Source organism: Cyprinodon variegatus, unplaced genomic scaffold, assembly GCF_000732505.1.
Source record: "Cyprinodon variegatus isolate N-32 unplaced genomic scaffold, C_variegatus-1.0 Scaffold32, whole genome shotgun sequence".
NCBI classification, from domain to species: domain Eukaryota; kingdom Metazoa; phylum Chordata; class Actinopteri; order Cyprinodontiformes; family Cyprinodontidae; genus Cyprinodon; species Cyprinodon variegatus.
The window spans coordinates 307,173-321,503 of NW_015150485.1; the positions used below are offsets into that span (position 1 = coordinate 307,173).

Here is a 14,331-nt window from a genome sequence, read left to right on the forward strand (position 1 = left end):
GGTTCGATTCCCGGCCCGGGGTCTCTCTGCATGGAGTTTGCATTTTCTCCCTGAGCATGCGTGGGTTTTCTCCGGGTACTCTGGCTTCCCCCCACAGTCCAAAAACATGCCTATTAGGTTAATTGGCTTCTCTAAAATCTCCTTAGGTGTGTGTGAATGGTTGTTTGTCCTGTTCATCTCTGTGTTGCCCTACGATGGACTGGTGATCTGTCTATGGAGTACCCCGACACTCGCCCTTAGACAGCTGGCACAAGCACCACTTTGGATTAAGTGTGTCAGAAAATGGATGGATCTAGGAGTGTCTCCTGAAAAAAGAGAGACATTGACACCAAGCCTATATTGTAATCATCAAAATCCTTGAAAATCCTTGCAAATCTCTGAAAAATATATTAAAGACATGTTGCCAAGCCATTGTGTGGCTTTCAGGATTCTAACCTTGTGTTAAAGGGATCAAACGTGTCTTTTCCCATCTCTTTTAGGTCACATGCAATAAAACATCCTCTAAACGGATGACTCTCAAACAGAACTAAACTTAAAAACTTTAGTCTAAAAATGGCAGAGAAATGGTAACAGTGATCATCACTGGGGCTCTTGCCAGATAACGACACGGTCGCAGGATCAACAAAACTAAATAAACATGAATATTGAAAATGTGCATTAAAACATGCATAGAAAATGTATCACTATAGAGAATGGTGACTCTGTGACCACTGCTATTAGAGGCACATTCGACTAAATCTCAAGTTTTATAGTTCAGGGGGTGCTTTGGTGGCGCAGTGGTTATCGCACACGACCCATTGCCTTCTAAAGGTGGTCAAAAGGCCCGGCGGTGCCTGTGGATGGCAGCCACACCTCTGTCAGTGAGCCCCAGGGCAGCTGTGGCTTTAATGTAGCTCATCATCAATGTGTGCATGAATGGGTGAATGAATGAAAGTAGTGTAAAGCACCTTGATAAAGTCTCTTGACTTAATAAAAAAGCACTATAAAAAACAGACCCTTTCCCAAAAAGTTTAATTAACTTGGGATTTAAAACAAATAGGATATTCAAGGATTCATTTGACGACAGATCTCAGAACACTGTATCAGGCTAATTAGCAAGGGATCTAGATAAATGTTTACATATTACCTTAGATTTCAGTTCAAAAATAGAAGTGATAAAAGTTATTTTATTACCACAACTGTGATATTTATCAATTGCTTTACTAGTCCGAATATAGGATTCTTAGTTTGCTAAATGGGATAACCAAAGCATTAGGTTTGTTTGGAAGGGAGGAAAACCAAGAGTGAGATATAAAACCCGCTCTCCCCAATTTAAAAGAATATTTCTTTGTTGCCAAATTAAGACATTGTGTTTTGGTGCTCACTGGATTATTAATCCAAATGGAAACAAAATGTAGTGATTTATGGCCCACGCTTCAGTCTAGATTGAGTAAAAAAAACACTACACAGATTAAGAAAGGAAAAAAAGTAGTAGAAACAAAGATTAGGGTCTAGTTGGATTTAGTAAAAATTTACAAATAAGAAAACGGTTTCCCAAAATGAAAAGAGAATTTATTCTCGATAACTGTGGTCAAATCAGGTTCACATTGTGACACGTTTATAACTCCGGTATCCGATCTCTGATATCTCCTCAGCATATTTAAAAATACCCTCAAAAACAGTTTCCAGGTTGTATAAATGTTGGCAAATTTCAATAAAACTGATTCATTTTATGTCAAACAAAACTGGGAACCTAATAACATGAAGAGCTTGCAATGTTTTAATAAAGAAAATGTTTAGTCACAAAAAAGGTAGAGAAATGAATGTGTGCAATGTTTAGAAAATGAATGAAAGATTAATAATTTGCCATAAAGTCCAGAATGTAACAGTTTTATATTTAAACCTAATAATTAGTGCTATGAGTCTGTTTAAAAAAAAAGTTTTAGGCAGATTTTCTGTTTCATTTCGATGTAATCTTACTGATAATAGGGAGACAATTCTAACAGTATATATAGTTTTCCCAATGTTTTCAGCACTCACAAGATAAATCTGTTTTGCTGTTGAAAGAATCCCATAAATTCTGTCACCAAGAAAACCCAAACTGTAGTAAAACTGAAACTAGATATACATTTGTGAAATTTTGTGAACCTGTTAACTCCAAGACATCTTATTTATTCAACATATGGGGAAAAATAAAGACCCAACAAGGTCTTTATAAGACCATAGGTGAAAAATTAAACATCTCTGATTTTTTAAAGGTTCAGATTGACATGTCGCTTCAAAAATCCATAAAGGATTTAAAGAGCTTTTAATAATACAAATATTTTTTCTCTTTCAGTCTCCAACCGGTTTTCTTCCAGAATCATCCAGTATTTGGCTTCAACCCTTTACTTGTGGACAGCTTCCATGCCCCAGCTGAAAATAGCATCCCCTAAGTATGATGCTGCCACCACCATGCTGTTGGTCTGGGTCTTGCTTATAGACAAAATAAATAAAGTTCCACCTCTGTCTCTTCCTCTGAGCACGTTTTGGGAGCTGTTTCCTCTGTATGGATTGTGGGTAACGAGCAGGATTTTATGGGCCTGTTTTTTTGCTTTTCATCTAATAAGATCAGATTTGTGGAGTGCATCATGGATCTGTGTAACTTCTGCAAAGTTGTACATGGACCTTCTAGATGCTTCTCTGACACATGCTCTCCTTCCCAGACAAAATATTCAAATGATTGTTTAAACAAAGACTTAGACAGACTTTGTCATTTTGTACACACATAGTGTATACAAAAAGAAATTTCGTTTCAGTACATCCCTCAAGACATTTTCATCTTTTAAAGTGCAGCCGTGATACAGGTAAGCAGCAGTGATAATGTTAACATACGACCGTATAGTTACAGTTCCAACATTCAGGCTTTTTTTTTTAAACATTTTATACAACATTCAGCAGTCAAAGCTGAATAAACAACATCAACATCTTAACACCCCCCTCTCTGACCTGTCTAGTGTGTTCTTTGGTCTTAATAAATCTGTTTTTCCACATTAACGTTCTCTAACAAATCTTTAAGGCCCTCACAGAAATACCTAACTTATGCTGAAATGAAATCATTCACACAGGTTCTTTTTACAAGTAAGGTGACCAAGTTTGCAGAAAAAATGTACTTTCTTTTGTTGTTGAAAATAGTGAAACTCAGTTTTTCTTCCAACTCACTATAGTGCATCATGTGTTCTTCATGATGCTGCAGATTTTGCCTCCTCCCTTCACGACCTCTGCACACTCAGATAAAACAAAGAGGGCAGTTGCCTTTTAAGAGCATTGGAGTGTTTGGTAGACTTGCCGCCGGGCTGTCTGTCATGTCTCTGGTGAAACCAGAGGGAAGGCTGACCTCATCCCACCTCTGCCCGGACCCGGAGGATGCTCTGCCACCAGCTCGGTCTCTCAGGTCCAGGTTCTTTGATCACCGGCTGCTGGCCTCCATGAAAACAGGCCATTGAGCCTGTAACCCTTTCCCCGCAGTCCTTGTTCCCTCCAAATAGGAATAAAGGGTTAATTGTATTTAACAATATTCTCTGTAACCTCCCTCTCTCCTCCATCAGCACCAGCCTCCCCTCCTTGATTAGAATTAGAATCACATCTGGCTCCATGTTCTGTCCCTCATTACGGCTGAATCTCATTACTGGAGCCGCCCCCGTGGGAGAGGACGCGCCGCGTTTTTAACCACACTTTCCCCTTTCTTCCTGCCTTCTTGCTCATTTCATCTGCCTCGCCGCTTCGTCTCTTCTGCGTTTACATTAGCGGAAGTCCTCATCTGAGGGAATGACTGAGCACCAACATTTCTCCTCCTCTATCCAGAGCTCGGAAATTGTTTTACAGTGCCAATTAAAGAAGGTATGCAGTTTTTTTTTTTCTTTTCTCCACACTATGTATAATTCACACTGTATTATTTGTTACGCTCAAACAAAAAGAAAGAAAAAAGAAATACTAAAATAGGACTTGGAGAGCAAGTTCCACTAACTTGCAATAAAAACTACACCAAAGCTTCTGAAACACAGTCAACATTAGGAAAATGAGGGAGCTTATTTATGGCGCCCCTGAAGTCCAACTGAATAATAATGACTTCCACATATAACTGCATTTTAAACTTTCTTGTGCAAACACTGCGCCTGCATTAGAATAAGTTTTAGTTTGGAATATAATAAAGTTAGAGATAAAAAAGCCCTTTAAAGTGCCAGGAGAGTCATTTTCTTTCTGCAGGTTTCGAAATGAATAAGAAACCAACAAGTAATAAAGACTTTTTATTTACTCTTTTTATTATAACAATATTACCTAATAAAATAAATACTATATCAAAAATATATACTCAGCAGTGGTAAATTTGAGTAAACTGGATTCTGAATCAGGATTGTGGAGCTGTGAGAGCTGCAGCGACAGATGCAGGCTTCTGAGTAGTTTGGTCCTTAGATCATCGGTGAATCGCAGAGAACGCAGGGCGCCTTCATCAGCTTCTTTATCCAGTCTGGATCTGAGCGGGAAACACAGGAATTATTGTAAAAATATTTCACAATGAGAAATAACGGCACAGATCCTCCAACTTTATCTTCCAAAACTCTTTATCATAACTACCCTCCATTAATCATAGCATGATAAATTAAGTTGCATTTAGATATTCAACACTATAGCTGCAACTAATAATTATTTTGCAAAGCGATTAATCTGTCGATTATTCGATTAATAATCGGATAGCCAAAGGTTCCGTCAAGAAGATTTAAAAAGTAGAAGTAAAATTTGTCAACTTGGACCAACTAAAAATATTTAATTCTAATTTTCACTGTACAGAAACTAGAAATACAAACTGGTAAAGTTGCTGGAGCCATGATAGCACCACGATATAGAAGTAGAAGTTGCTTTGGTTTAGTGTTCTCCTGACATGCGAGAATTTTTCGATCAGGCCGACCTTCAGCCTGATCGTGCATTGTGTAGTATACAGGGGGTAACGAGGGGCGATCAGCCGCTTACGACCACCTCCCGATCAGGAATCGTGAGGTCGGGAGAAAATGAAACATGTTTCAAAGTCAGTCGGCTGTTGTAAGGTGTTCATGGGCAAATTGCTCAATGGTTATGTGCAAACAAGGATTTTTCTTCTTCTCCTCTCAGCTGAAAACACAGAAACATGGCGGGGGTGCAAGTGAAATGGAGTTCTTTCTGTAAAATTGACAGACCGTAGTAGCCACGTTTGCTTAGCCATGTCTTTGTCCAAATACGTAACCACCTTTTCGTTTTAGGGCTTTCAGCACAAACTTGCACAAATTGCCAAGGCAGCGTGTTTCACTCTAATGAGCCTCATATTTAACAGGAGGCATCAACAATTAAGTCTTGTTCCTCTTTTACATGTTTGGCTTCCAAATAGACGAGTCAGAGTAGCGCCATCTAATGGCGGAGCTGAGTCTGACGTGGTTTTTATACGTACTGTGTGAGCAGGTAGATCGCATCAGCGCGCCGGGTCAGAGAGTGTGAGAACATACATCGCGAGTTGTGAACTTTTAAACCCTGCGGTTTGGTCATACAGTGTGAGCTGTATCTGCCCGGCTTTAGGGGAGAGGTTTGAAGTTTGAACCACTGGCGGATTAAAATGGAAAACATTTACATTTTACCATGTTTTTCCCTGATAATTAAAATGTAATGAAACAGCATAAAAGGATGATCCCTCGACATCTGCTTAAAAATATGTTATTTATACTCTTTTAAATAATAATTCAAACAATCTTTCTGATCATAGCGGCAGGTCAACCTTTCTTTTAATTGCTGAACAAACTTTCACATTTTCATTCAAATAATTAATCTTTGGTGCTGAGCTCCAAGTCTTCGAGATTGGAAGACCTCATTGTCATCACCCTAATCTTTAGCTCCCTCCAGACTCTATCAGATTTAGTTTAAAGATAAGTTTAATAGGAGTCTATAATTGTGAACTTGACATTATTTTCTAGTAGACAATCCCTGATTGGTAAATATCGACTCCTTTACCTTACATGAATAACATGTTTTCTTAGCTAAACTGTAAAATGGAAAAAAAAAAAACAAGAGAAAAGGGCACTGATAATCAAAAAGACAGACTAAATTATAAGTAGATAAACAAATAGATCAGTTACACTAATTCATAGGGGTGAAAACAAGTTTTTCTCAACCTAAATTCAATTTAATCTTTCTACTATAAAATATCCTCCTGCCACAATAAAAAAACTATGATACATTATCAGTTATTAAAAAGAAAAATGAACTCAAATAATGTTGTGTATTTGCGTGCTGGATGGGTTTTAAACTCTAGATTAAAAAAATTCCTATAAAAAATTAATATCAAAAATGAGAGCGGCTGCAGAATAATTTAACCGCTTTCAAACCGAAGGGAAAGAGAAACAAACTAAGTCACGTTTATAATTTTAAAATCCTCCCAGGTATTAACCCCTCAAGCGGGTTGAAATCCATCATGCCAGGCGAGGATCTGAGCGGCAGAGCGAGGCCAAGGCTGTCTCTGAGGGTGACAGGACTGGATGGCTGTGAAACGGAGGAGGAGGTGGATGGAAAGTGGCGCTTACCCTCAGGCTCTGGCAGTCTGGCAATGCAATCCTGCAGGAGGCACCGTCTGAACGTCAGCGTCTGGCAGGCCTGGTATGACAACACACACCTGGAGGAGAGCGCGACAAATACATGAGGAAGCTGGATGGGAAGGGACAGGCGCACACACCCTGTAGACACACACACACACACTGTGAGGCAGGGGTGGGGGGGGACAAAAGTTTGGTGGAAGCAGCACTGACGTGCAACTGACGGGCGAAGAAATGGAAATCTGTGCCCAGCAGAGGTGCAATGTGCTAGCAGGAGAGCAAACAGAAGGAACGTTTGACGGATGATATTTATGAGGAGATGAGAGTGATGCTTGGGTAAATATCAAAAGGTGGGGTTGGGGGGGTGGGCTTGATTACTACTCTCTGAGGATAAATACATTTATAATTTTCAAAGAAAGAATTGAGCTCTCCAGGAGGAGTAGCAAACCAACGCTTTTCTCCTGAAGTGGTTAAAGAGCGCTATTCAAACCTGAGCCACACGTGTCCGTTTTCACAGACGGCTTGTTTGTAGTCGGTGAAGGGCAGCGTGGCTTGACACAGGCTGCAGTGCTCCGGGAACGTCTGCTTGTTCAGTTTCTTCCTGATGTGACCGATCAGAACCTGAAGGTGGTGTAGATGGAGACGGAAGCTCAAAATAAAGGCCACTAGTCAAAGAATTACTGCAGCACAGCATTAGAGGTTTCTTATAATGGTGACAAGCAAAACTTTGCATTCATTTGTTTCCTTTGGAGGGGGGTGCCTTTTAACAAGTTGAAAACACCCCCAAACTTTTATGTATTTTAATGTATTTTTTTCATATATAAAAAGATGGGAGATCAGGATTTCTAGTCTCCAATTTTTGTAGTTTTGAGCCGTTGATACTAATTTCTATGGTATTATAATCATTTTCTAAGAACTATAATGAAATAAGACGAGCATAAAAAACATTTTTTTTTATTCAGTAGTTATTTATTTTATCTAAAACATTATAAAATTATCACAGAATTGAATTCTGTATCAGTAACTAAAATCTTATTTAAGTCGAACAGTCTAAAGAATAAATTTGCAGTAATCTATTAACACCTTCCTGTTATCTGCTCCAGATCTTATTCTCTCTTACAGCCAAAGTTCAGTCATTTTCGCCTGCTACTAACCTGCAGGTAGCGGAGTCCCATTTCAACCTGGACATGCTGAAGTATGGGGTGTTGATTCATTGAAAAAACATAAAATTTTGAATGTCTGTTAAGCTGTGCTTATGGAGCTGCATTACAATTCAGAAATACAATCAGCTAAAATAAAAGAGTTGCCAATATCCTAAAATATAAGTACAGTTGTTTTAAAAGACAATAATAAATAATGACTTTATGAAGTTTTCTACTTTGACCCTGAAACAAGCTGTTCACTAATTGCAATTATATATATCAAATTAAATTAACTGTCCAGCTCAGGCTGGGCGATTAATGGACGTTTCTGTTTAAAAAAAAAAATTCATTTTTGGGAAAACTTGCATTTATGGCTTTGTTAGCTCAGAGTAAAGGTCTTTCTGAATGGTGTTTGCACGTTCTGCCTGTAAAGTCAAATCCCAGAATGGATGACTGAAATAAAAGCCTGGTTTTAGAAGTAATACATGGAATTTGTCATGTTTATTATCAAACTTAACTTAGAAAAAAATGACAAAATAAAATAAAAAAAATATTATTTCATCTGATTTGTAGGGAAAAAAATAATAATTAGATATTAATGTTTTAATGCCAGATTTCTCATCCCTAATTGAAGGAAATAATTTGTTCATAACGTTCACAGTGTTGCTGTAAGACAAAAAGCTGAGAGCTAAGACAATGGGCGACAGGGCCTTCGAAGCCGCAGCTCCCAGTCTGTGGAATGCCCTACCAGACCACCTTAGGGCCCCACAGACGGTGGATTGTTTTAAGAAAGGATTGAAAACTTTCCTTTTTAGAAATACCTACAATTGTTGATTTTCATTTTTTTAATAGGCTACGTATGCCTTTTGATGTATTGATTTTAATGATTGTCTTTTTACACTGTTTTTAATGTTATGGTCTTTTAAACTTGTTTTAATTTTCCCTTTTTTTAAATGTAGCACTTTGTAGCACTTGATTTGATGTCAAATGTAAAGTGCGTTATAAATAAAATTCATTATTATTATTATTAAGAGCTTGTGTCGGTACCTCTGAATCTTTGTCTCCAGGATCTCTGGATAGATAATCCATCAGGCCACATGTGGGGATACAGAAGTTCTCTGGCATCCAAGTATTGAGGTAGACCACCCCCAACACCTTCTTCATATTTTCCCTCATCAGATGCGTCTCTGCAGCATCGATCAGCTTCTGCGCTTCAGTCCTGCGGGCCTCTTGCTTCTCCAAATCAGATTCCCCTTCCGTCCACTGGGCCGCATCGTTATCCGTTCCAACATCCGCCTCGTCCATCTCCTCGTCCTGTAAAAACACTTTGGTCTCCGTTCGCTTGGGTTTCCAATTGATTTCTGTGCGGGGGGGCTGCAGCGACAGGCGAACAACTCGCGCCACAAAGAGCTTGATGCGCCACCAGTATGGGGAGTCGGCTTCCTGGATTTTACGGTCGAGCTCGTCCTGTAGCCACGCGGGGATGCGCTTGGTTTTGAAAACCTGCCATCTCACCAGGTCCAGCAAGTCCGCCAAATTGTACAAATTCTGCTCGGGGGATTTTAGCAGGAACGATATGGCCGTTTCAGGAGATTTGAGAGCCAGGAAGTGGACCTGGTGATTCCTGGTTACGGGATGAAAGCCATCGACAATCCCCTGCGTTGTGACCAGAGCGACATACGCCCCATTGTGGCTCACGGCCATCCCATGTATCCATTTATGTGTGAGGGCCTCTGGTTGAAACAAGTCCTCCACTTTGAAAACCAAAGAGTTCTCTGTGAATGTGGGCACCAGTTTTTTTATCCAGCCGTCTATGGAGCATGTGTAGACCTCAACTGGATGCTGAGTGACCACTAAGGAGACCAAAGGGAGTGAGTGGAGTCCCGTAATGTGGGAATTGTGCACACTTAGTCCTTTCGCTGAAATAGTCAGCAGACACCAAAAGAGGTAGCATCCCCGTGAGGCGACGATGAGGCTGCAGCTGCTTTTTTGGATCGGGTGGAACAGCGGGAAGCACCTGAGGTTCTCCACTGGGATCTCATCACATTCCTTCCACAGGATGATGGGGTGCCGGATCGTGAAGTAGCCCTTGACCTTCGACAGGCTGACAGGCATAATTTTGATGGGTCCAGCCTCGCTGCCGACGATTAAGCCCCCCATCCGTTGACCCCCGTTCTCATACTCCCACCATGCCAGGTCACTGGGCCTGCTTACCCCAGATTCAATCAGGTCATAGAAAACTACATCGTCTCCTTTTGCGAACGGCAGCATGAACTTCCACAAAACAAGGTCTCCGTTTTCCATCAGGACTGCTAGGAGCACCATCTGCTCCTCCACACAGCTGTTGTCTGCCAGGACCTTTTTGATGGTGTAAATGCTGGACCACTCCATCCTGAGAGGGGTCTGCATTTGGAACCGCCGCTGGAGCTCAGAGAAATCTAACAGGTTAGCTTCGGGGGGCTTGTCGTCCTTTTTGGCGTAGCCGCGTTCGCGGAGCCTCTTGCTGTACTTCTCCGTTAGATTGGTCAGCGTGTTCCAGCTGAGGTGCCGGTGGCTGCTGTGAACGGTGAGCCGGTTATCGAGGGTCAGGTAAGCGAGCAGACACCGTCCAATGGAGTCACAGCCTAACGGGGACCAGCTTGCATACTTTACCCCTTTGTGTTCCCCTACATTAGGGTTGATTACAGTGTTGGCCAGAAAAGCCTGCTTTATGGTGGGATCTGGATCCAACGAGAACTTCTCCAATGCAGACATCAGTTCATCTGATGGGCCAACCTTAAGATCAGAGAAAACACAAATAAGACAAAATATAGAAGCCTAAAAGCAAATGTACAGTAAACTATTTTATGTAGCTGCTTCCTCCTCCCACATGCGGTGGTGCATTTAAGGACTGTCAATAAATCTTTGAAAAAAGCACTCTTAAGAAACAAAAAATGAATAAATTACTTATCTTATGACCAGCTACGACGAAACTAATATAAAATCACTTGCAACACTTGCTTTTATGCAATTTTAAGCTATTTTCAATTTTCAAGATATTTTTAAAGACAAAAGTTGGGACTTTTCTTCAATAGCTTCCAGGTCATGTGACCTACTGACTCAAATTGTTTGTGAAATTGTTTTACTACATTAGCCTGATGAGACACACTCAGTTTTATTCAACTTTAAGCCTTTGTATATTTGTAAACATTTATTATTACAAAAGTAATTAATATTTCCTCAATAGCTTCCAGGTCATGTGACCCACTGAATTCAAATTTATATCAAATGGTTCTACTATTATAGGCAGGCAGGCGGGGGTAAACATACCATCACGGGTTGGGGGTTTGGTCGCTCGAATGCGAATGCCTGGTCCATATATATATATATATATATATATATATATATATATATATAAATATATATATAAGGGCTGCAACTACCGGTTATTTTACGAATCAATTAATCAGTTGACTATTTCTCAATTAATCAGTTAATAATCGGACAGCAAAAGAAGATCTTTTAAAGAATTAGACCAGGTTAAACTATAACTTTTCCACTTGAGGAGTTCTGCACAGGATATATTGGCAATATATTTTTTTTTTTTTTTTGTCTTACACGCAAAAAGTTTATGTATTCTTACAATTTTGGTATAATTACTGCAGACAAAGCAACCTGCAGACAAAGCAGGTTGCTTTGTCTGCTAAAGACATGTTTAAGAGTAAATAAAAACCTTCCCTAATTATGGTAACTAATAAACAAATATATGTTGGGATTACTAAGATCTAAGATCTTTGACAATCAGAGGTGAACAAAAACAACCAACGCCAGTTTGGTGCTGCCTTTATACAATATTTACTGAAAATAAAACAAGTGCAATGAATAAAAAGAAAAAAAAAAAAATACCAAAGCTAACCTGTGGGATAGACTTTGTTGCCCTAGTGATTCCAGAGGCTGTATATTTCTGTTTCTTGCTGCAGAGGTTTAGTTTCACTAGGATGATACAGCTTCCTGATGAAACTGCATAAAATCAACAAAATCTGAGCTTTTTTTTTTTTTTTTTATACCTGCAGTCTGTTTTTTTTTTTTTTTTTTTATACCTGCAGTCTGTGTATGTCAGTGGGGACAGGAATGGAGGTCCTGTAGAAGTTCAGGTCCTGCTTGCCATTGTGGACATCACAGATCAGCTCCATCACAGACAGGGAGCTGGAGGTGCACACAGCGAGGCGGTGGTCCGGAGACCAGCTGAGAGGCTGCACTCCGCTCACCGGGGACAGCAGCGACACCACGGGGTCACGTTTAACCGGGACGTCCCGCGGAGTGGGGAGGAAACCGTCCCCATCTTCAGGCTCCGTCTTTATCACAACTTTTCCAGGCTCACGGGGAACAGAATCAGCCGCAGCGGCGGCCGCCATCTTCACCAGGAAGAGGAAGTGACGTCATTATGAAAGGGCGGGGGAAAGGAAACTATTTCATTTTAAAAAATCAAATAGGCAAAATAACTGATTTATACATTTCAAAAACTTAATTATATATTATATAAATGAATTACACATAGATTGATACATTTTAAGCTAATTTGGTTCATTTTGAAAATCATGACATTTTGATTTATTCCTCTACACTGAAATGTCCTGAAATAGAAAATTAATTTAAGCTTTCTAGGGCGTTGGAGGAATTTAATATTTTTATAAATGTGATTTTGATGTCGACAAACTTTCTATTAATATCCATATAATTATCCAGTATTCACAAACATCTTTATCCAGTTGGCTTCTTATTTACAAACTCTCTTCCCCATAAAAATCTATGATCTGGAATAACAAATGGTAAATGATGAACACGAATCACGATATTCTATGAGAATTGGATCCAAAATATTATTATTGATATATCCCAACTAATGCACAGAAATCGTAATTTTACATACGCAGAATTTTTTCTTTTAATTTCACATTATAAGTGAGAGAATATAGAACAGTTCTTGATGCAACTCCTACAGGTTACAAAATGTAAATCAACCAAATACAGAAGGTCTACAGTAAAATAATATATTTATAAATGGTGACAATATATTGGTTAATAAATGTACAGCAGCATCTTAGATCTAATACATATTCTCCTGCAACTCCATGTCATGAATTTTTCTGGAACAGTAAATTTATGGATGTTATTTGGTAATCCTCCTAGAATTAAGCTAACAAATATTTGGTGACCAATAAGGTAGAGGAAGTGCATTTTACATAATTCATCAGGAATATCCAACAAATGGTATGTTAACAAATGTAAAAAGGTTTTGGATAATTTCTGTACTTTCTATTAAAGTCGTAGGGAAGCGGTTGTTCCAACGGTTGCATTTCCAAATTCTCCCGAGTGGTGCACGACTTTACACTAGTGAATAAAGTGAATGTGATTGGTCGATCATGAAGGGGGCAGGATTGTTGTGGCGGAAGGTTCGCAAGAACGTTTGATTGTAGCCAGTTTCTCAGAAACATCGTGCTAACCAGTTAGCAACTTAGTGCTAGTAGGTTCCCAATTGGATATTACATGGGGACCAAGTAGCGCTAAATTTGGGACTTAGAAACGACACAGTCAAGAAACACAATGGACAGCGGGAAACATGCAAGAGGAGGAAAGTTTTGTGTCAGAGGTCATGGATGAGTCTCCTCCATCATACATTTTTTATTCAGATGAGGAAAGTGGGGACGACGACGAAGAGGACACCAGGGCGGCAGAAGCTTGGTTTGGTGTAGAAGGCTTACAGCCGTACATGTTTGAGCCCTTGCCTCGCAACGCTGCCAGTTCTGTTAGCTCTACGCCTGCTGAAGACACAGAAGTCCATCTGTCCATCAGCCATCCAGGCTGATGTATAACTAAATGGCCTGCATAATATAACAAAAAAAAAAAAAAAAACCACAGATTTTAAGACAGGATTTTATTTTTCAAATAGATTTCAAATTTTCTAAATTTGTGGACAATACGTCTGATAAAGAGTACCGTACATTTATATACATGTTTAAGCCAGAATGAGTTGACATTTGAATATGATTTCCATACGACTTTAAACATTAAGTTAACCAGTCTCCCATCTTTTCTGGACTGAAATTGGACTCTTATTTCAATTATATTGTGGCATTCCAATTAAGCTACAATATAAATAAGTAATCTTCTTTACTGAATCTTGTGTGGTCCTTATGCTTTGCGGTCATCTTTTGTCAATTTAAAAGTAGAACCAACATGCAAAAGTAGACTTCCAATAATCGGCCATTTTTCATAGAATGTTAAAAATGCTCATATTAGTATTCATTACATGTTTATCCTATTTGAGCAGAATTCTGACTTCATAACTGCAGAGAATTCCTTACCACAACCCAAAAGAAAACCATCCATCCATCCATCTCCTCCCACTTAGTCCTTGTCAGGATCACGGTGGGGCCGGTGCCTCTCTCTGGCAGTCTACGGGTGAGAGGCAGGGTCGCCAGTCTGTTGCAGGGCAACACAGAGACACACCATGACATACAAACATGCACACACACTCACACCTAAGGACAATTTAGAGAAGCCAATTAACCTAACAGTCATGTTTTTGGACTGAGGGAGGAAGCCGGAGTACCCGGAGTGAACAAACGCATGCACAGGGA

The 14,331-nt window shown here is 39.6% G+C and overlaps 1 protein-coding gene across 1 annotated transcript; it reads right to left on the bottom strand.

The window, feature by feature from the left end:
* Positions 1-3,095: 3,095 nt before the first annotated feature.
* gtf3c4 (general transcription factor IIIC subunit 4) lies at positions 3,096-12,105 on the bottom strand. The gene is made up of 5 exons (XM_015401384.1): positions 11,791-12,105; positions 8,759-10,486; positions 7,060-7,190; positions 6,561-6,649; positions 3,096-4,492 (listed from the first exon to the last, which is right to left on the bottom strand). Exons 1-5 carry the CDS (start codon positions 12,103-12,105, stop codon positions 4,428-4,430), a joined length of 2,328 nt encoding a protein of 775 aa, XP_015256870.1. The 3' UTR covers positions 3,096-4,427.
* Positions 12,106-14,331: the final 2,226 nt, after the last annotated feature.